This window comes from Populus alba, chromosome 4 (genome assembly GCF_005239225.2).
Source record: "Populus alba chromosome 4, ASM523922v2, whole genome shotgun sequence".
NCBI lineage: Eukaryota > Viridiplantae > Streptophyta > Magnoliopsida > Malpighiales > Salicaceae > Populus > Populus alba.
In genome coordinates this window covers 3309867-3332553 of record NC_133287.1, presented here as the reverse complement: position 1 = coordinate 3332553, position 22687 = coordinate 3309867, and the positions used below count along the sequence as shown (strand labels likewise).

The 22687-nt window shown below is 30.8% G+C and overlaps 2 protein-coding genes across 3 annotated transcripts; both read left to right on the top strand.

The window, feature by feature from the left end:
- Positions 1 to 40: 40 nt before the first annotated feature.
- LOC118047350 (NAC transcription factor 25) lies at positions 41 to 1829 on the top strand. The gene is made up of 3 exons (XM_035056623.2): positions 41 to 381; positions 493 to 803; positions 911 to 1829. Exons 1-3 carry the CDS (start codon positions 198 to 200, stop codon positions 1472 to 1474), a joined length of 1059 nt encoding a protein of 352 aa, XP_034912514.1. The 5' UTR covers positions 41 to 197; the 3' UTR covers positions 1475 to 1829.
- A 13159-nt stretch (positions 1830 to 14988) lies between these two features.
- LOC118047351 ((E,E)-geranyllinalool synthase) lies at positions 14989 to 19915 on the top strand. 2 transcript variants are annotated; one of them, XM_035056624.2, is made up of 12 exons: positions 14989 to 15372; positions 15524 to 15719; positions 15821 to 16041; positions 16162 to 16285; positions 16565 to 16680; positions 16765 to 16994; positions 17791 to 17906; positions 18104 to 18202; positions 18287 to 18502; positions 18585 to 18714; positions 18816 to 19061; positions 19152 to 19915. In XM_035056624.2, the coding sequence occupies exons 1-12, from the start codon at positions 15048 to 15050 to the stop codon at positions 19641 to 19643; spliced, it is 2511 nt and encodes an 836-aa protein (XP_034912515.1). In that variant the 5' UTR covers positions 14989 to 15047; the 3' UTR covers positions 19644 to 19915. The 2 variants fall into 2 exon arrangements, with proteins under 2 accessions (XP_034912515.1, XP_073264711.1); XM_073408610.1 differs by having other exon boundaries at positions 16162 to 16291.
- The last annotated feature ends 2772 nt before the right edge of the window (positions 19916 to 22687 follow it).

The window sequence follows — 22687 nt, the reverse complement described above, 5'->3', positions numbered from 1 at the left end:
GCACCTCTATCAAATGGTGCCGAACATCCTCTCTTCGCCACCACACCTAATATTAACATTTAAGATATGGTCTAGGCACCCCTGCTCTGTCCTTTGTATCAGCCCAATTTATTAGCTGCTCAATCACCAGCTGCTAATTCTCTCAGTACTGTACTTGATTCAAGACACCCTCAATCAAGATCATTGAAGCCAGATTAATGGAGGGTACCAATTCGTCGTCCCGGTCACAGCACCCGCAGCTGCCACCCGGCTTCCGGTTCCACCCTACTGACGAAGAGCTAGTGGTCCACTACCTAAAGAAGAAGGCTGCATCGGTTCCGCTACCCGTTACAATTATAGCTGAGATTGATCTATACAAATTTGATCCATGGGAGCTGCCAAGTAAGTGATCAAACCTTTAGAGCATGTGGATGCTTGTTCTTGATTAGTTCCTTGGTTTATATATATGTAGTTCTAATTAATCAGTGTTTTGGATTTGTGGTTTTTACGCAGGCAAGGCTACTTTTGGAGAGCAAGAGTGGTACTTTTTCAGTCCTAGAGACAGGAAATACCCCAACGGTGCTAGGCCTAACAGAGCTGCAACTTCAGGGTATTGGAAAGCTACCGGGACTGATAAGCCTATATTAACATCTAATGGAGCTCAAAAGGTTGGTGTCAAAAAGGCCCTGGTTTTTTATGGTGGGAAGCCACCGAAGGGGATTAAAACCAATTGGATTATGCATGAATATCGCCTTATCGAAAACAGTTCTAGCCCAAGCCCCCCTGCTGCTGATTCTGCCACCAAGAAAGGCGGCTCTTTAAGGGTATGTTCATCATCTTCTAGGTGCTTTCATGTTATTAAAGATGGTCCGTTATTGATGTGTATTGTCTGGTACTTATGGGATGAGAGATCTTCGTGTGTTGTTTATAGCTTGATGATTGGGTTCTCTGCCGGATTTACAAGAAAAACAACTCTCAGAGACCGATGGATCAAAGGGACAAGGAGGATTCAATGGAGGGCATGTTTGCTACACTGCAAAATTCCGGCCACCAAAATCCGAAACCCCCTTCAGCTTCAAAGCACACAACTTATGCATCTTTACTTGTGAATGAAGATACCTTCTTTGAAGGGATACTAACAGGAGATGGCATGCAAAATGGTTCCATTTCTCAATTACCATCTTCAAGCTCAAAGCCAAACATGTCCATGGCCGCCCCAGTCTCCGCAAATACTTTTACGGCGACACGCACCCTCCCTCCTCATCAGTACTGGAACGACGCTACAGGATCACCAGTGGGGTTGGCTAATTCATCAGGGAAGCGCTTTCACGGTGAACTTAATAGTGGTATTACCGGAACTCAAGAGGATAACACCTCCTTTGTTTCTATGCTCAACCAGCTTCCACAGAGCACACCAATGGTCCACCCAAGTACTCTTCTTGATGGTGTTTTGAGACAACCGTTTCAACTTTCTAGCTTGAATTGGAACTCATAATTGGGTCAGCAGTTGATGCACTTCATGACTATGCATACATACATACTTACATGCATACATACATATATATATATACTTGCCATACATATTATGCACATATGCACGTGCAAGATTCGGGAGGTCAAGGAGAATTGCAAGAGAATTTCAAGAATATCTACGAGGACATTAAATTCATTAGAAGGCTTCTTTATAGAAACCATAACAACTAGGATTTAGTACACAGGTAAGGTTGGTTAATATAATTATGTCAATTTTAGCATATTGTGTCATACTTTGTTGTTACGCAGCGAGATTACCAAAACACTGAGGATCTTTATCTAAGAAATTAATTGGTAATGAATCTAACGTTCATAAATCTTCCTATTTATATAGTTGATTTTATATATGTTTTTTTTATTTCTATTTTGATTTGAAAGTTACATTGTGTTATCTAGACCAAATCCCATGAGAACTTTAAAGTTAAACTTGTTTAGATCAGAACAGTGTTACGATGGGTGACTTCTTTGAAATCACTGTACACAACCACCTAGACACAAATGTGCGCTCGCTGAAAAATCTCGAGTTGACGAGTTTTTTTTCTCGTGGTTTGGCTTTTAGAAGTAACTGTTTAGTTATGAATAGCATGCATGATTATCAGCTACATTAAAAAAAATGGCTTATGGTAAAAGATCTCAAGGTTGAGAATTGGATAAATAGAACTGGTTTGATTAAATATTGTTTTTATTTATTTATTAATATAGATGTTCAGGCTAACTTGTATGTATTTCGATTAATTAATTTTATGGGTCTTGAAGTTATTAAAATTAATAATTATATAAATAAATTTTTAATTATCATTGTATTATAAATAACAAGATTAATTTAAATCTGAAATCATGTAAAAAAATAAATATTTTAATTTTAAGTTAGTTTTATTACTAGCGATCTAGTATATGGTTGCTTGACTATTGACTATTGCTGGTAGTAGTAGCAGCAGTCACCATGTAGCAACCTTGGAAAGACAGGATGGTAGACGCGCTTTCATATTGATCCTGATTTCTCTTTTGACTTTCTTGCCTTCAAATGCTCAAATCCATTTCTAAATAAAAGTAGCCTTTTCAGCTTTTAGCATCTAAACCCCATATTTTCTTTTTTAATGACCTACCTAAAGCTAATAGCTTTATTTTTTTTTGTTTTATATTATACGGATATATTGATAAGAAAATGATTTTAACTTAATAGATTTTTATTTATTTTTCTTTTGGATATGGTTAATTATCTAGGGATTATGATTTTAACTTAATTGATTGGATTGAATTTTATAATCTTAGAAGGTAAAACCCAACATCGTTTTATTTGGTGAAGGGTTTACCCACCTTGTTACCCCATCCAAAATTTTAAAAATATTTTTCTTTTTCGTTTTATAGAGGTGTAATGTAATACACGGATTTTTATCTTATAATTCACTAAGATATTTTATGATCTTATGTATGGATTAGAAGTTAATTTATACTCCATCTTATGATTTTATAATTTATATATGGATGGAGTTGTATTTTAAAAAAAAAAAACTTGAATTTTAATTATATATTAAAAAAAAAAGATTTCTGAATGGATCTTGGAGGAGAAAACATATAATGAATTTAAAAATTTTTGAATCGGAAGTGCAAAGAGCAAAACCATTACCATCCCTAATCATTAATTACCCTAAGTTGGTTTTGTTTATTTGCTTGGTAATACACACACACACATCACTTGTTTGGTTTTTTTTATTAAATTGAATTAATTACTGTATTCTTAAAATAATCAAAATTATTGTTCTTACAAAATTGGAAAGCGCCATTTGTCTTTGAATATTGGACGCTGAAGTTGAATATCTACATAACTAGTAGTAGAATTCAATCACTCTATAAATCTTGCAAAAAAAAAATAAATCACGTAAAATACTTATATTATCTAGTGAGAATTAATATATCTTATATTTAGAGACCTAATTTACAATGATAGATTAAGTCTATTAATTATAAATCTCCCATGTCGTATTATATAAAAAGTAATAAAGCAAAGGGAAATCGATCGTTTCAAAGAATCTAAAAGAAAGTGACACCCACTTAGTTAATTTAATACATATGTTGATTGGATAAACAGGTGGATTGGCACCGCATACATGGCTGCTACTTGCACTTTTAAATCATGAAAAATATTAAATAAAATTATGACTTGTTTGGGAGTGTGATTGTGGTTATGATTATTTTTTAAAGAGCTTTTTATATTGAAATATATTAAAATAATATTTTTTTTTTTTAAAAAAATTATTTTTAAAATCAATGCATCAAAACGATCCAAAATATAAAAAAAAAAAAAAATTCATTTTTAGCAAAACAAATTTTTTTTGAATATTTTGACACAATGTTCTCAAACAATTTTCTAATATAAGAGTGATTATCTTCTTTGGTAATCATGTGTTGATGACGATATTAAACATGGGGTTCAAATTAATTTCATCATGGTGAATATGATCATGGCAATTAGCACAAAACGAAAAACTGTGCCATCCATGCTCTACTGTCTCGTGGTGGCATTGGCTCTTTAGACACCACTACTAGACCTAAGTGTCGCCTCTTGTTCTTTTTTTTTCAAATCATAGCTTAGCGTGTCAACCAATAATTGAACCTAAGCAGTGAGCACTATGGTTTTCAAATCTAATATTAATGCTTTTATGGCTTATTTTTATGTATTTGTTAAGGAAAAGGAAGTATAAGTTATTCTGTTAACATAATTCGACTAATATCAAATAACATCTCAACTTAATAGTTTAAATGGTTAGGTGAAATTTCAAGAAATGATTTATATTATTCTGTAATACACCTCCTCAAGTTAAAGCCTTTTGAACTTGAAACTTGAACATACCCACATTATCTTGTGCTTAATTGTTATTAAATAAATATAGATGATAAGATTCGAATTTGTGACTGCTTAGTCATCAAAGCTCTGATATCATGTCAAAGAATTATCTCAACTTAATAGTTTAAACTGTTATGTGAAATTTCGAGAAATAATTTATATTATTCTCTAACAATCAATAAGAGAAAATTAAAATAAATCTAATTAAAGTTATAATAATTTGATGTTATTCTTTCATTTAAAAGGTTCAAATTATGTAGTGTAAATTATTTATTTTTAAAAATATAAATAAAAAAATCATAAAAAGTAATATAATATATATTAAAATAAAAATTATATGTAAGGAGAAAGTTTAAACAATGAAGCTCATTTTTTTAAAAAATAAATTATTTTATTTTTACTTTGAAGAGTCAATTGTACTTACATCACATTCGAGATTGGTTTATCAAATTATATATTGCTAATTTGTCACTTAATGATTAAACCCTTGTAGTAGTAGAAAATTTTAAATGTTATTTTTCTAAAACAATTAGGCTTCATAATTTTAAGATTATCTTTTGGAGTCCTCCTAATCTATTTTTTTCCTTCTAATTTTCTATTTTTTTAATATAAACCATATAAAAAAAAGGATAAATTTTGGCTTTGTATCTTATATTTTTTAAATATAAATTATATATATAGCATTATTTGGTTCTTTTTGATTATAAAAGGGAGTTAATTTTAAGAAAATTCTATTTTTTTAATCCAATTTTAAAGATTTAGAGACTCTGCTAGTTAGGATAACCTGAAAGAAACATTAACATGTAATTGAAACTTAAAAAGAAAACACCGATGTATATAATTCTTCAATGGAAAAAAAATTGAATTTATTTCAAACCTCAAAAAGATAAATTTAAATTTAGCTAAAAGAATAACGATCCTTCTACAAATGACCTTTGTGATCAATTTACGTTAACATGACAAAAAGACAACAAGCTAGGACAGAAATTAGTGATGTGTCTAGTGATTGATATGGATACCATGCACACCTCTCGGATGAAAAGGGGATGATCACATCTCGATACCTCATTAATTAAGCCCTCTAATCCTCTCTCTTTTTCTTTACTGGGTGAAGAGAACAAATAACTTTCCAATATCAAGACATTGAAATCATTACGTAATCTCCTCTTATGGTGGACATCCTCACCACTTACTTTCAAACTCCAATTAATTTTACTGGATTTATATATATAAAAAAAAACCAGCAATAATGACTAAATGCTTGCCAATATTATAAAAAAATATATATCTTTTAAATATTTTTAAAAATTTTCAATAATTTTATTTGATAATAGAGGAAAAACTAAAAGAGAATAAGAAAATCTCATTAAAAAAAAAAAAATTATAAAACTTAATTACTAACAAATTAAACAAAAAATGATGAATTAAAAAAAAAAATTGGTTGATGAGGGGAGGCTGACGTCTGATAGTGGAAGAAGAAAGGAAAGGGGTTGACCATAGTTAGTCTTTCACGGCGGTGAGCTAATGGTTTCTAGGGGAGGCTAAAAATGGTGGTGGCTGTTAGCAAAAATGAAAGAAAACAGGAAAAGAGAGACCGATGTAAGTGTGAGGTTGCTCACACGTGTGGAAAAGGCTTCTCAAATCAACTGTAGATGGGCGGTGGAGTGTTGCTTTGGTGAGGACAGGATCAGAGAATCTCGGTGGTTAATGCTGGCTAGTGGTCGGTGTTGTCATATATATATACTTTTCTTATATTTTGTATTTTAATTTTTTTTAAAAAAATACAATGTCAACGCAAATTGATGAGAAACATTAATTAATGTTTTTGAAATGGACATGTTAATATCTTAACAAGTTGAATATAAATATTTAAATTTTAATTTTTTTTTTAAAAGACATTAAAAATACTAAAAACAATGCATACACGTAAAAAACAAATGTTTTGGAATTTCTTTTGTTTTTATTTTTTTTAGATTTTTTTAAATAAAAAAATTAGGTTATAATAATATTTATATATAAAATTACTGCATCACCACTCACTAAACTTGAGAATAATAATAAAAAAAAACTATGATGAAAAGAAAAGAAAATACCTTTGTACGCTAGCTAAAGGAATTTGTACCCTGTAGGTATTTTAGTAACGTTACTATGTTGTAAGGCTATCATTACACCAACTTATTCGTTTTAAGACTATCATTACCGGATGTACCCGCTCTCACTATGGCAACCACATGCCCTTGCACCAACTTGAAAAACCTCATCAACTGGTTCTTTTCCATCAGTGAAAGATTTGATCGAGAGAGAAACCCCCACACATAGGATTTTCCAAATTCGCTCGAGCCTTCCCTACGAGAACCCTATCACGACTCAATTACATCAACCCTTGCCTTAACGCCTTTGAAGGACTATTGGTAGAACATCGGGATTGTTGGGAATTAGTTATTCTCGGTTGATATCGAGGCAAATCACGAAAGCACAGACCAAAATAAACTTCTGCACCTATTTCAGGTGCAAAGCCTCTTCAATAATGGGGTAAAGAAGAGGAAATTTGTTGTTGTTTGAGCCCATTTGTGATTACATATAATTAGTTACAAGTATAAAAAGCTATAATTTTATTTGAAAACTATGATGAAGATGGATAATATTTTAAATTTAATTTTAATTATTTTATTTATATTTTAATTTTATTAAAAATTAAGAATATATATATATATATATATATATATATATATATATATATATATATAACTAAACAGTAATATAAAAGAAAAGTCAAGGCTTTGGACTAAAAGGGTAGGAAGCCTCTTCAATAATGGGGTAAAGAAGAGGAAATTTGTTTTTGTTTGAGCCCATTTGTGATTAATAATTTTGATAGGAGGGTATCATCTCAAAAAAAAAAAAAAAAAAAAAGTGAATAGATGCTTAAATATGAAGAGAGCAGACTTCTAGCCTTTGGAATGTAAGAGATGCCTTGCGCGACGATGTCTTCAAAAATGAGCTCCTCATTTTTAACCGGCCACTACTTATGATTAATATTTTTAATTTATTTTTGGATTGATCCGGGTCAACTTATCAAACCCGTAACCTTATCATTAGACTGGATCAGGTTTCAAAACTATAATTTTTTGAATGAATGGCAAAATGATAATTCACTATAGAAATTCATGGTAACATGTGTCTATGTGTGTAGTGAAACACTAAGCCTTATTATTATTTTTTTGTAATATGAGACGTAATTTTTAATATTCTGACGGTGATTTCTATTCGAATTCATGAATATTCAAAGACATAAAAATGTAGTAATTAATTTAATGGCATTCATCTCAGGTGAACACATATTCGGTTGCCGGTGTTGAAGTTCATGGATTAGGAGCTCGAGGCTTTGCGGCTCGGGTGGTTATGGCATGACTTTATATGTGGTGGTCCAAGCCCTATACCTTCCTCCTTTAGTGTGGGCTCGGATATAATAGGCTTTCCCAGGCTCTCCTGCAGTCTTGCTTCTCCTTGGTTATATAATATCATAATTATAATTATTAATAAAACAAATCAAACCATGGCACCATTTTGAATTGTGTTTTAAAAATATTTTTTAAAAAAATTATTTTTTTATTTTGATTTAAATTAATATATTTTTGATATTTTTAAATTATTTTAATATGCTAATGTCAAAAATAATTTTTAAAAAATAAAAAAAATATTATTTTAATATATTTTAGAATGAAAAACATTTTCAAAAACAACCAGAACTCCACTCTCAAACACACTCGCTTGGAGTTGATCCGCATTCAATTATTGGCCCGAGATAGAAGAGGTGGAGATAGAAAGAATATGTTATAATGTCCTTGAAGGTTTTTTTTTTAAGAAAAGGGAATTCGTTTTAAGACTATCTCATATATATATATATATATATATATATATATATATATATATATATATATATATATATATATATTCTCATTTCTCCAACGAAATACGTTTTGATCTATCTATTTATTTATGATACTAACAAGATACAACCTAAATAAATGAATCTAATTTTATAAGTGAATTGCAATGAATATTATCCCCCTTCTTGCATATGGTTGTCAGATTCAATTTAAAGAATGATATGGAAAAGGACATAAATCATTGTTAACCATACCGGCTATTTTTTTTAATCAGAATAACATTGCTTTAATTTTTATTTTTTTATATCAAGTTAACCGAGTTAATTAAATTTTATCTGGTCAATAACTTATCTAATTTAATTAAAAATCCAATTTAATAAGCTCTAAACATTGGATTTTTAAAGTTAATTTGTTAGATTAGACGGGTTTGAAAACTATTTTGATCTTCATGATAGAAACCAGAAAAGAAGGGCGCTAAGTAAAATAAAGTGGAAACGAAGGAGAGATGAAGGAGGAGGAGGCTTGTCAACCTCCGAACCTCACTGACGGCCCAAAGTTAAGTAGCTGGACTGTTTTGTTGGAGCCTGTAAACTAAAGAAACAGGTCTTCAAGGGCCTGTTGAAGAATTACACTGGTCTCCGTTCAAGGAGTTACACAGGTCAAATTAACAAGTTCCTTTTCTAAACAATCCAATCTGATTTTATTTGACCAACAATTGGACCATCGTACATGCACTTTACCACCCACACGCATGCAATAATTGTGATTTCTTTTTTCTAATCTTTATTTCTGTGAAAAAAATATTTAGAAAAAACGATGCGAATCGTATTTTTAAAAATTTTAATTTATGTTTGTAAAAAAATTAATTTTTTTATATTTTAATTTTTTTATGTGTTAATTTTAAAAATAATTTTTTTAAAATAAAAAAAATTATTTTAATATATTTCAACACAAAAATATTTTGAAAAACAACTTAACCACATTTCTAAACAAGTTTGTCTGGTCCAGCTTGATAGTTGAAAAAAATTCACATCATATCATGTTTAATCCAAAAAGAGATAATCAGATGAGTCATTTCAAAATTCATAAAACAAAGAGGACGAGATGCTACTTGGAAGTTCAATAATTACTGCTCTACTTATAGATTTAAAATTCATGCTTGTATTTTTTTTTATTCAAGTCTTATGAAAGTTATAAATGATGACGTATACTATTAAAAAAATTATATTATCTATTAAAAAAATAAAATGCCATCAATAAACATATAAATTTAGTGTGATTTTGTTTGGAATATAGTATTTTACATGGAGTATATTTTATGAGAAGATGACAGTTATTATAACAACAAATAACAACGAAGATGATGTTGATATTATAAATATATTGACTAATATTTTTATAAAAAACAAACATATAAAAATTAAAAAAATATCTTGCAAAACAAATGTCCAGAGAGAGGAGAGGGGGCTAAAATAAAGGGGAAATAAATTCAAAAAAAAAAAAGATTCTTAAAGCATAGGGTTAATGTGGCATTAAATAATGGTATTGTTGAGAATTTACAGCTTTAAAGGGTTATAAATTAGAGTATATATCTTTATTTATTGATTCATTCATGCTTATCGCTTGGAGGCTCCCCTTTGGTCAAATTAAAATCTTGACACGAATCAACAAGGCATTAATGACAAAAGCGGTTTCGCCACCCTGGGGCCGCTGCATCCTGCATGCACCGCCTTGCCATTAGTAGCAAGCATGCAGCCGAAACCCAATCTTACACTCTTTTTCTTTGCTATATTTTCCTTCCAAGGCATGTTTCATGTTCGGTAGGCTGTCTCAGACCAAGTCCAGCGCTCCCCACGTTTGCATGGTCTCGCATCTCTCCATGAAGAGAACAGTAACCATAGTTATGTCAAACTTGTCATATACTTTTGTAGACAAACAAAAGAAAAGAAAACTCAGTACTACTAATCCTTGAACTTCAACACTGGCAACCGAATATGTGTTCACCTGAGATGAAAGCCATTAAATTAATTACTACATTTTTATGTCTTTGAATATTCATGAATTCGAATAGAAATCACCCGTCAGAATATTAAAAAATTACGTCTCATATTAAAAATAATAAAATAAGGCTTAGTGTTTCACTACATACAGACACATGTTACCATGCCATTCATTTAAAAAATTATAGTTTTGAAATTTGACCCAATCTAATGATAAGATCACAGGTTTGATGGATTGACCTAGATCAACCCAAAAATAAATTAAAAATATTAATCAAAAGCAATGACTGGTTAAAAATAAGGAGCTTATTTTTGAAGACATCTTCGCGCAAGGCATCTCCTACATTCCAAAGGCTAGAAGTCTACTCTCTTTATATTTGAGCATCTATTCACTTTCTTTCTTTTTTTCTTTTTTTTTTGTTGAGATGATACACTCCTATCAAAATTATTAATCACAAATGGACTCAAACAACAACAAATTTCCTCTTCTTTACCCCATTATTGAAGAGGCTTCCTACCCTTTTAGTCCAAAGCCTTGACTTTTCTTTTATATTACTGTTTAGTTTATATATATATATATATATATATATATATATATATATATATATATATTCTCTTAAGTTTTAATAAAATTAAATATAAATAAAATAATTAAAATTAAATTTAAAATATTATCCATCTTCATCATAGTTTTCAAATAAAATTATAGCTTTTTATACTTGTAACTAATTATATGTAAAACTAATATGCAAAATCATAAAACTAAAGCTAATGAATATTTAATGACACTAAAATATCTATTTTGTTATTTCTTATCATTAATTTTACATACTTTTCTCAAATAATTTATTCTTTCATTTTCTTCTTCTATAACATATGAATTATTCATTCATGATTATTTTTGTGTTTTTTTTATTGAAATTTACTTTTCAAATCATGATTAATTCTTTATTTACAAACAATGATTTTTATATATATAAAAAAACATGTTTTTTGTGAAGAAAAAAATGCATGAACGATAAAAGGATTTCTTTATTTACAATCAATGATTTTTACAAACAATGATTAATTTTTTTTGGTGTTTTTATATCATTTTGATACACTGATTTTAAAAATAAAAAAAATATTATTTTGATATATTTTCAAGTAAAATAAATTTTAAAAAAACAACCGCAAACACACTCTAACACAAAAAGGATCTAGCTATTCTAAAACCTCAAAATCTATTTGAATATATTATTAATGATGAATCTACAAAATCAAGATAAGGAATAAACCTCATTAGTTATAGGACAATTCCTTAAAATTAATCAAATTCTTAGTTTCCCAAGTTGGTTATGCATTTAAATGGGATATCAACATCTGGGAGTAAAATCAACATATAGATAGATTCATGTATCCGCCGACTAAAGAGAAAAATTAAGCCATCAAGAGCACAGGACCACAATTGAGCACAAACACGTCAATTGTGCAGCACGAGAGACGTTAAGAAAAAAAGCGATGTGGTCCCAGGGCTGCGGGCCCCCGACCTGAACCATGTCCACGTGGGTCAGAGCAAAGATATTTTAAACGTCGGAGAAAAAAGAGAGTAAGCGCCGTTAACATGAATAGTGACAAAAAAAAAAAAACAAATATAAATCAATATATCTCATATTGTATTATGGAAAGTGGAGCCCTTTAATTTATTTTATTTAATTATATAGCGTTAACTTTTTATTTAAAAAGAGTTACAATTCAAACTCTATTGAAACAAACTAATTTGTTATTTTAAGTCTTATTTTTTATATTAATATATTTAATCTTAATATAAAAAAATCAAACATTTTTTTCTATGTTATTTGTTTAATAAAAATCAAAAAGCAATTATAAGAGATGCCTAGAAAAATCTAGACGATTTAAAATGAAGATAGTGTAAATGAAAATAGTGTGTGTGTATAAATATAACTACCTAAAACCCCTTTATCTTATTAATTATACTAATATTTTTTTATAAAGTATTTTTATCAAAATATTTTTTTTCTTAGACAACATGCTATCATCATTAAAGCAAATTTAAATAATAAAAAAAACCAAGCCAAACAAGAAAAAACCAAGTCAAAACCGAAAAACTGAGCCAAACCAGTTTGAACCTATTTTATCCTAAAAACTCAACCGAACCGAAACCAGTCGGTTTGAATCGGTTTGAATCGGTTTTGGTTTTTTTTTAAAAAAATTCAGTTTAGTTATTTTTTATATATAAAAACCAAACCGAATAAAAAATAATCACCCCTAATTCCTAGCCCCAGAATCTCATTTTTTTCTCCTCCTTTTGCCGCTTGACTGGGCTATCTTTAATTAATTACAAACCGACCACATCAAGTGTAGGATCCATAGTTTTGAAACCCGGACTAGCCCGGCGGATCGACCCGGGCCTGGGACCGGTCCGGGTCTAAGTAAAAACCTGCTTGGGAGTTGGCCCGGTGAAACCTGGTCGACTCGGCAAGTCAACCCGGGTGACCCGGGCAAACCCGGCTAAGATCAGGCCCCTTTTTTTATATATACACATAGCCATGAAATGATGTCGTTTTGGCCTTTTAAAAGGCCAAAACGACGAAGACCAATGCTGCAGAATTGTAGACACCATACAGAGATAACCTAATTAAAGAAAACCAATTTCAATTCATAGCTCATGTGCTTGTAATACTTCTCCACCCCAAACACGGCGTCCCCTCTATCAATGGGCTCTACCCTTATTAGCAGCCTCTCGTAGTGATCCCACTCGTTCCCTCCAATTCATCAAGCCTGGCAACCCCTACCTTGACACAACGTATAACTCTCTAGTGACCAGGTGAGACCTGGTGGCGTTTGGAAGGTTGAGAAGGAATGGGACCCTGTAGTGCCCACATACAAGCGGGTAGTTGTCAACGGTTCTGTAGATTCCATTAAAGATAGCATCCCTGATTTAGAAAAGATCCTGCATCAAGACATGATTGGAAAAGCCCCTCTTCAAAGTTCCATACATGAATGTCAGTGTTGTCATTGATACAAGATTGCTATTGTTTTCTATTTCGATGCCCATGTGTTCTCTCTCTCTCTCTTTTCATTGCTGTTGTTTTCTTGTTATATGCAAAAGCATCTAATTGTGGTTGGAAAGTGAATTGATGAGAGAGGGATAAGAGAGGGGAATTGTACTATAGAAGTCTTTATTTGATTTGTCAAAAACATCCGAGTCTATAAAGTTTGACCGTGATTTTTTTATTTGATTTTTATTATTTTTGGGTTTATCCGGGTCAACTTATTTAACCCGTGACCCGATCATTAGACCAGATTGACCACCGAGTTGAGTTTTAAAACTATGGTAGGATCAATCTCTATCTTATAGGGTGCCTGTCCTCTGTACGCATGATTTCTCCCCACAAACATTGCCAAGTTTTGTTTTTACTTTTATTCTTGGATTCAAACATTAAATATCTATCCATTTGTAATCTTTTTGCCATTACTCTGACAAAGTTATTTGTTTTTATGTTTTATAAATATTTTTTAAAAAAATTAATTTTTTATATTTAAAATTAAATTTTTAGTTTTTTCAGTTTATTTTTATTTATTATTATCAAAAATAATTTTTTTTTAAATAAAAACTATTATTTTGATGTATTTTCGAGCAAAAAACATTTTAAAAAACAACCGCTATTACACTCTAAAATATTTTCGGGCTACAAGCAAGAGAAGCATCAAATATTAATATTTGTATTGTTTGTGGTGTGTAATATTTTTTAATAATATTTTTTTTATAAAATTTCAAAAAAATAAGAGTTATTTTTAATTACAATACTAAAATTTTGATAAACATGTTCTTTTATTATGCGACTCTCTTTTATAATATGTTCGAATTTCAAGCCCTATATGCGTTAATTACTAGAGGGGAAATAGCCCTTACCGATGCCTATGTAAGAATATTATAACTTTCAGAATGGTTGGAAGTGGAGCATTGACAGCATAAATCATGAAAAAAGAAAGAAAGAAAAAAAAGAATGGATCTAAAGGTTTATGCAATTGATTTTTTGTTGCAATGGTTGTTATTATCTGTGATTTTTGTTGCAGTAAATCAAAATAAAATATATAATTGGCCAGACACAATGCTGTTTTCTACATAATTTCCTAAGAAACGGTAAGCTCATTATTTTTTTCCTAATTAATCTTGTCATTTGATAAGGAGTAAAATTTTTAGGGCTATAAAATCTCATATCAAAATTATAAAAACATGTGGTAGCTATTTTATTTATTTATTTATTTTTGGATGATAAAGATATTCCCAATCTAATTTATTTATCAACCAAGACATCCCTCTTGGTATATTTGGTGATACATTTTATTTTATTTTATTGATAATTATTGAGAATATATCGAAAAGATGATAAAACTAATAATCAAAGTAAAATACAAATACATACCGAAATTTTTTTTAAAAAAAAGAAACAGGTTTGGAAAAGAGAAAAAAAAAAAAAGAATTCATTTATACTAATAATCAAAATTCAGAGGGACTCGTCTTCATTGTTTTTGGACGTATTAATTAATTTTGTCAGTCTCCATGACTAGGCTGAACACAAGTCATGACTAGGCTGAACACAAGTCCAATTTTACTTATGTGTGAACATATGCACTAGATTATACAATCCACGTTATACATGCCATGTCCCTAGCAGTCCACGAACTTTATAAGAAGAATTCATTTGCTTAGGACTACTCACTCCAGCAACTAGTTGATGATCAGAAAGAAGAAGAAAAAAACACACTCAATTTCCTAATATCCTCTTTCTTTTAATTATGGAGTTTTCAAAATCTTTCAATATTCAAGCTTTAGTCAAAACGATCAAGGAAGAGTTGTTGTCAGACAACAACGATCCATATTCGTTTATTGCACCTTCTGCTTATGACACTGCATGGTTAGCCATGGTTCCGGATATGTCCGAGCCATGTCAACCCATGTTCAAGAACTGCTTGGATTGGGTGCTCAGCAACCAGAACGTAGAAGGGTTCTGGGGAGAGTATGATGGCCATGGCATGCCCACTATTGAATGCCTTCCTGCAACAATTGCTTGCATGATTGCACTCAAACGGTGGAATGCAGGAGAAACGATTATTGATAAAGGTAATGATAGTGTACAAAACGAGTATAAAATAATCATATCCAGCGTAAATCATGAAAGGGAATAAAAAAAGAATGGATCTAAAGGTTTTTGCAATTGTATATGCATGGCTTAATTATGATCTCTGATTATAACTTAATTTTTTGTCCTCAGGTATGGCCTTCATTGAAGCTAACGCAGAGAAGCTTATTGGAGAGATATATGACTCTAACTGTCCTCGTTGGTTTGCCATCGTCTTCCCTGCAATGGTTGAGATGGCACAAATTAATGGTCTGGAGATCATTTTTCCTGATCGGATAAAGAGGGTGGTGATGAGCATGTTCTACAAAAGAGAACAAATTCTTGAAAGGTGCCTTTTCCGATCTCTTAGAAGATCAAGCTTGAACAGAACGTTCTATTAGCAATCTTGATTAGTTCCTGCTAACATTGTTGTCCTTTCCATGGATTCAGGGAAGAACTTGTGGACAGGTATCATTATCCTCCATTACTATCATATCTTGAAGCATTGCCTGCTCTATACAATTTTGATCAAGAAGATGCACTTAAGCACTTGCATGCCGATGGTTCATTATTCCAATCCCCCTCTGCTACAGCAAGTGCTTTCATGGCTACTGGAAACAAAGACTGCTTGAATTACCTTCAAACTTTAGCTCAAAAATGTACTCATGGAGGTTAGAAACATTCCTCAGAAGCTTATTTAAGTCCATTATTTTTCTCATTACCACTTGCAGCAGTACTTTGGTATTTGTGTATATATTTTTCTTAAGTGAATCTAAATATTTGCGAGGCAGTCCCGCAAACTTATCCTATGGATGAAGAGCTATTAAAGCTTTGCATGGTTAACCAATTGCAAAGGTTGGGTTTGGCTGAGCATTTTAACCAAGAGATTGAAGAACTGCTGCAACAAGTTTACAGGTATATGTAAGTAAATAAGTGATAATATATATATATATATATATATATATATATATATATATAAAAGATTTATAATGAGCTTTTAAAAGTTATTTTTAAAAAATAAAATTCGAATTCAAATATTAATAGTAGAGTCTGTCGGGGACCCATGATTGATGGTAACAGGAACAATACTTGATAAAACTAAACTAAATAATTATATGATCAATATAAAATTATATATGAGGTGGTTCTTTTACATGAATTTATATTTATTCTCTAGCATTTCATTTGTTTCAGGAATTACATGAACCAAGAGTCATGGCCAAAAGGGACAAATTCGATGGCGACACAGCTATACAAAGACTCTTTGGCATTTTGTCTACTGAGGACGCATGGATTTCGTGTATCTCCATGTATGATGGTTCTTAACTATGCCAGTACTTACAAGCACTGCGTCTTCTTACTCCTTCATTCCTTTTCTTTTTCTTTTTTTGCAGGCATGTTTTGTTGGTTCTTACTTGAAGAAGAAGTTCAAGATCAAATTGAAAGCAACCATGAATATTTCTCAGGTGCCGTTCTTAATGTTTATCGAGCTACCGATCTTATGTTTCCTGGGGACCATGAACTTGAGGAGGCGAGGTCATTTTCAAGGAAGTTGCTTGAGAAAACCATATCAATGGGAAACAATGACCAACATCCTGTTCCTTTTCCAAGTTTCCACTCAGTGGTAATTTCTTACTACCCCATTGACAAAACAAAAGATATATCATATTCTAATTTCTAATTTAATTAGTTCCAGGATTAATAAAGGGACACAAACTGTTTATCACATTTTAATAATTACTCGATGATCAATTTCCGATTAATTTGCCGTTGCTTAATGGTGGTTGGTGCGGTTAAAAATAAATTTTCTTTTCAATTTTAAAATAGGTTAATTTGAGCCTAAATCAAGTTAAAAAAATAAATAAAACTTTTTTATTAATCTGGTAAAAAACTCGGCCATTAACTTATTAATTTTTTTAAAAAAAGAAATTGTTTTAATTATTTCTTTTAAAAAAAATATTGGGGGTAGGGGATTTGACCCTTAGGTTTTGTAATGCATGCCTTGTGGTGTTTTGAAAGATTTTTTATTGAAATACAAGGAATAGTGAGAACAAATAGAATGTCCTATCTTAAATCTTAATTTAAAAGTATTTGAGATAATGTTAATGATTGTTTTTTAAATATTTTTTTGTTTAAAAATGTATTAAAATAATTATTTATTTATTTTTTAAATTTTATTTTTGATATCATCATATATAAACAACCAAAAAAACACTAAAAAAAAATTCATTTGAAGAAAAAATTTAACAAAAAAAAGATTGAAACTCAATATCAAACACCCCCTAAAAGTCTGCCACGTAGCTTCTTCCAAGGAACCGTCTCTGAAAACGTGAAAAAATAAAATATTCTACCTTAAGGGAAGAAAAATAAAAATAAAGTAGCTAAGTATTCTTAACTACTTTTGTGCGCTAAATATGTAGATTAAGCATGAGTTGAGGTTTCCATGGATGGCTCGACTGGATCACCTGGAGCATAGAATGTGGATGGAAGAAAAGAATAGCTCCGGTCTATGGATGGGAAAGACCTCCTTCCATAGGTAGGGAGATCTTACCAATTATTCAAAATAATTATTTTTGAAATGTTAACTCTTTGAATTATTACCATTCAATCTCGAAGGTTGAACGGTAAGGTAAAGATAAAACCTTTACTCATAAAAAAAGAAGAAAAAGAAAATGTTAAGCACTGGAACATAGCAATGATGTGGACTAATATTCAAAGGTTTGATGCCTGCAGGTTATCATGCCTTCATAATGACAAACTTAAGCAACTGGCTGTGAAAAACTACGAGTTTCGACGAACAACATATAAAAGTGAATTGGAAGAATTGACAAGGTAACAACACACAGGGAAAGTAAATTTTTTATAAAGTAGTTCTAGATAGTTTAAGGAAATTAATGTCTTGGTTGTGTGAGACAGGTGGTCTAAGAGCTGGGGACTTAGTGACATGGGGTTCGGCCGAGAGAAAACTGCGTATTGCTACTTCGCCGTCGCTGCTAGCACATCACTACCTCAGGATTCTGAGATCAGAATGATGGTAGCAAAGAGTGCTATAGTTATCACAGTTGCTGATGATTTTTATGATGTGGAAGGCTCTCTTGATGATTTGGAAAAAATCACAGATGCAGTTCAAAGGTAAACTGATGTGCCTATACAGAGAAATAAAAGATTATGAATGGAGATCAAACTCCTAATGCTCCCTAAATTACTTTGACAGATGGGATGCAAAGGGCTTGAGTGGCCACAGTAAGACTATCTTTGATGCCCTTGACAGCCTTGTGAACGAATTAGCAAGAAAATATTTTCGGCAACACGGAACCGATATAACAAATAGTCTCCGAGATATAGTAAGCTTTTCTATAATTTTCTTTACCTTTATGGTTTGTTTAATTTTGTCTACACAGTTGATTAACGTGTCTCGGTATTTTGTTTTTTTATGGTCTGAAAGTGGAGTGAAACATTTGCTTCCTGGTTTACGGAAGCTAAATGGAGCAAAAGTGGATTCTTACCTGCAGCCGAAGAGTATCTTGAGACTGGCATGACGTCTATTGCTTCACACACCTTGGTTCTTCCAGCTTCATGTTTCTTGAGTCCAAGCATACCAGATTACAAACTCAATCCAGCCCAATATGAAAGCATTACCAGATTATTAATGGTCATCCCTCGTTTGTTGAATGACATACAGGGTTATAAGGTAAATTGTCATCTCTCATGTGTTCTTACAGTTCTTTCTTTGTGGTATATCATATAGAAAGCTAATATATGCTGTCCAATCCATTCACAGAAGGAACAAAAGGAAGGGAAAACCAACTTTGTTTTGCTCCACTCGAAAGAAAATCCAGAGGCAGACATCGAAGATTCAATTGCCTACGCCAGAGAGATTCTTGACAGAAAGAAGAAAGAGCTGCTGGAGCACGCTCTAATGGATGGTTTTAATGATTTCTCTAAACCTTGCAGGCATCTCCACTTATCTTGTGTGAAAGTTTTTCATATGTTCTTTGATTCCAGCAATAGATATGACTCCAACACAGAAATGCTTCAAGACATTCAAAAAGCATTTTATATTCCTGTAGAAGTTGGAGCACCAAAGCCTCTGCTTCCTCATTCCGGATCAAAACAGAGATATCCAACAGTAGTAGCCAGCTATCACTTCGATCAGCGGTACAAAAATAGAATCATTAGATTGGCTGCAAACAGTGTTGTTTCTCATCCTATTTCAGGAAATCCATACATGAAGATGCCTATGGCACCAAAGTTAAAATTCTGTTTCATGTAAGTAAGTTTGTAATTTAATATAAGAGAATAAGAGCCGGTGAAGAAACTCTTGGGCTGTAGGTGTCATGAAGCACAAAGCACTGGTGATGACGAGGATTTCTGCAGCCATTGTTTTGCTGGTGTGTACAGTATGGTTGTCTGCATATAGGATGTTGGTGTTTACAGTATATTTCCTTTGTATTGCAACATTGCGAGGCTGTGATTGCAATATAACAATAATACGTGTATATCTATGTTTGTAATATGAAATTAATCTCTTTATGTTATTATGCAGTAGAGAATGGATTCAAATTTGAAAAATCAAGCATAGGAGATATTATAGGACTTCTTGGAAAATATTTATGTTCCGTTAGGTATAAATCTGGAATGAAACTGAAGAAATTGGAATGAAAAATCAAAGTGAAATTTAAATTTTTATAAAAATATGTTTTTTAAAATAAAAAAATAATGATTAAAAAAATACTTTATTAAGAAGGATGATTGTGACAGTAACCATGGAGGAAGAGGTGGGATCGGTGGCGGCATTATTGTAACAATGTGTAGATCCTCCTTAATGTTGAAGGATATATATAAAGATTTTAAATTAATATTGAATGGTGAAATAAATTAATTTAATTTAATTAAAAATAATTTAAAAGAGGTAGATCTAAAAAAAAAAAACAAAATATCTGGTGTTACTCTAAAAAAATCTGAAAAACACTATCGAAAATGAAAAAAATATCGAATGATGAAACTAAAAATATATGATATTAAAAAAAAAATTCAAAAAATCAAATAAGCTCGGGCAAACCTTCTAACCTCATATTAATATCTCAAACTCGCAACTCGTTAATCTCTAGTCTCGGACTCAATCAAGAAGGTCAACACTCGACAAATTTAATATTGAACAAAAAAAATCATAAAATAAAATCAAACTAAAAAATTTTTAAAGGTAAAAAAATAAAAATAAAAAGTCGAGGATCAAATTCGATAGGAAAAAAAAACAAGGGGGTCAAATCAAAAGACAAATTAATTTTATAAACCATTTTAAATAAAATAAATAGAAATTAAAAGAATGTGGACTAACTTCAACATATGAAAAAATTCATGGGGAATGAAATTGAAAAAAAATCTAATTTTATAAATTATTAAAAATAAAATAAATATCAATCAAAAAATCAAGAATCAAATCTGAAGAAAAAACTAATTGAAAGGTTGCATTGAGTTTTTTAAGGACCAAAGTTAACAAATAAAAAAAATCTATGAGAGATAATATTGAAAACAAATTTTTTTATATAAATTAATTTAAATAAAATAAATATTAATAGATCAACTCCGAATAAAAAAAAACTAATTAAATGGTTGCTTTGAATTATTTTAGGGACAACACGAAGGAGAAATATTGAGCTTTTTATGAGCTCTATCACAGCTGCGAACGAGCACCTGTTCTATGGACAACAACACCAGGCAACTCTTGTCCGGATGGCCGCGTGAAAGGAAATTCAAAACACCAAATCTTATACTACGTAGACTGTAAAAGAAGGTTATTGCAATGAAAAACATTTTCCACAAGAACAAGTCTCTCCAGCCATCTCATTGAAACCTTTGATGTTCTATCACTGTTGTGGTTAGGCATACGAACAGAAAACGTTTTTGTTTTGATCAATACAAAGAGCATTCAACTCAAACAAACATAAATGCAAGCCACTGAATACATCAAATCAGAAATTTAAGTCAAAACCAAAGAATGCCATGGAAGTTCTGTTAGTAAATTACAAGACAAGGAATTAATGGACATTCAACTTTGCATATTCTGTGTGAAGTCTGAGCACAACACTGGTTCATTGGCATCTTGCTCTCTTATTTTTACTATGTTTTTTTCATGAGCACTATTGGACGTGGCTCACATGTAATTATATGATTTTATATTTTTGTTTTGGAATGTCTTTGTAAGAGAAGTATCTTGGCATCAAATAACTAAAATCAATGTTATATCTGAAAATAATTATGTAAACTAAATAATTAATGAAATCATTTTAAATTCAATAACTTCTTTACAAAATCATGATTTTTAAGTGAAAATCAAAGAGATGGAATGCTAGATTATTAATCTTTGCATGATTTCTAACATATATTTAACCTCATTTTGATCAAATTTGGTCTGATTTGAAACCCATGTTGTTGGGTTTGGTTTAAATGTTCTTGTTGTTCTTCATTTGTTTTTTGTGTTTGATCTGTTTTGCTAAAGAGATTTTGAGGTTTTATGTTTTTCTTTATGTTCAATTTGTTTTCGTTTTGAGTCTTTGTTTTGGTTTATTTCAGGTCAACCTGGTCTAGTTAAAATCGGGTCAGTCATTTATACCCTATTTGGTTTGCCATTTTTCTGTTAAGGTTTTTTTATTTTTTTAAGCGTGTATTTGGAAAACACCTCTTAGGCCTATTTTGGATAGTTTTATTCCTAGAAAAAAAAATGGGTCTATACAAACATGGTCTTACAATATATATATATATATATATATATATATGGCTTAAAAAAATACATGGTGTGTTTTAGTATTTTTATACCGAATTCAAAAAAATATAAATTTGCAAATATTTTGGATTTCATAACAAGTTTATTGAATCTACGAGAACTTGACCAGTATTTCAATAACTCCTGGAATGTTAATTCATGTAATTAATGGCCAATATCTTGGTATAAATATTGAACCTACAAGTAGAATAGTATTTAAATATCAATAATTGACCAAAAAATTCTCAGAATTATTTTAGATATTCATTAATTTTAATTGAAAGTATTTTTTATCACAATATACGAATTATAAAAAATAATTTCGCCTTACAAGATAAGTAAACCTTGTTAAGACACCTGCATAGATCATTGTCATAAGAATTTATTTGGGCACACAATCACATAATAAATTCAAAATACCAAATTTATTCATAAGAGTAAATCTTTATAATGAGCTATAGACAGACCACCGGTTAATAACCCATCAAAACCTTTAAATCAAACTTAAGCCACACAATACAACTTACATAAGGTAAAGTGCACTAGGAGTGTTA

Excerpts from the sequence above, each read along its gene's own strand:
- LOC118047350 (XM_035056623.2), top strand. The coding sequence starts at position 198 with ATGGAGGGTACCAATTCGTCGTCCCGGTCACAGCACCCGCAGCTGCCA. Across the intron at positions 382-492 it reads TGATCCATGGGAGCTGCCAA|GCAAGGCTACTTTTGGAGAG; the intron begins GTAAGTGATCAA and ends GTTTTTACGCAG. Across the intron at positions 804-910 it reads AGAAAGGCGGCTCTTTAAGG|CTTGATGATTGGGTTCTCTG; the intron begins GTATGTTCATCA and ends TGTTGTTTATAG.
- LOC118047351 (XM_073408610.1), top strand. The coding sequence starts at position 15,048 with ATGGAGTTTTCAAAATCTTTCAATATTCAAGCTTTAGTCAAAACGATC. Across the intron at positions 16,681-16,764 it reads TGGATTTCGTGTATCTCCAT|GCATGTTTTGTTGGTTCTTA; the intron begins GTATGATGGTTC and ends CTTTTTTTGCAG. Across the intron at positions 16,995-17,790 it reads TTCCAAGTTTCCACTCAGTG|ATTAAGCATGAGTTGAGGTT; the intron begins GTAATTTCTTAC and ends CTAAATATGTAG.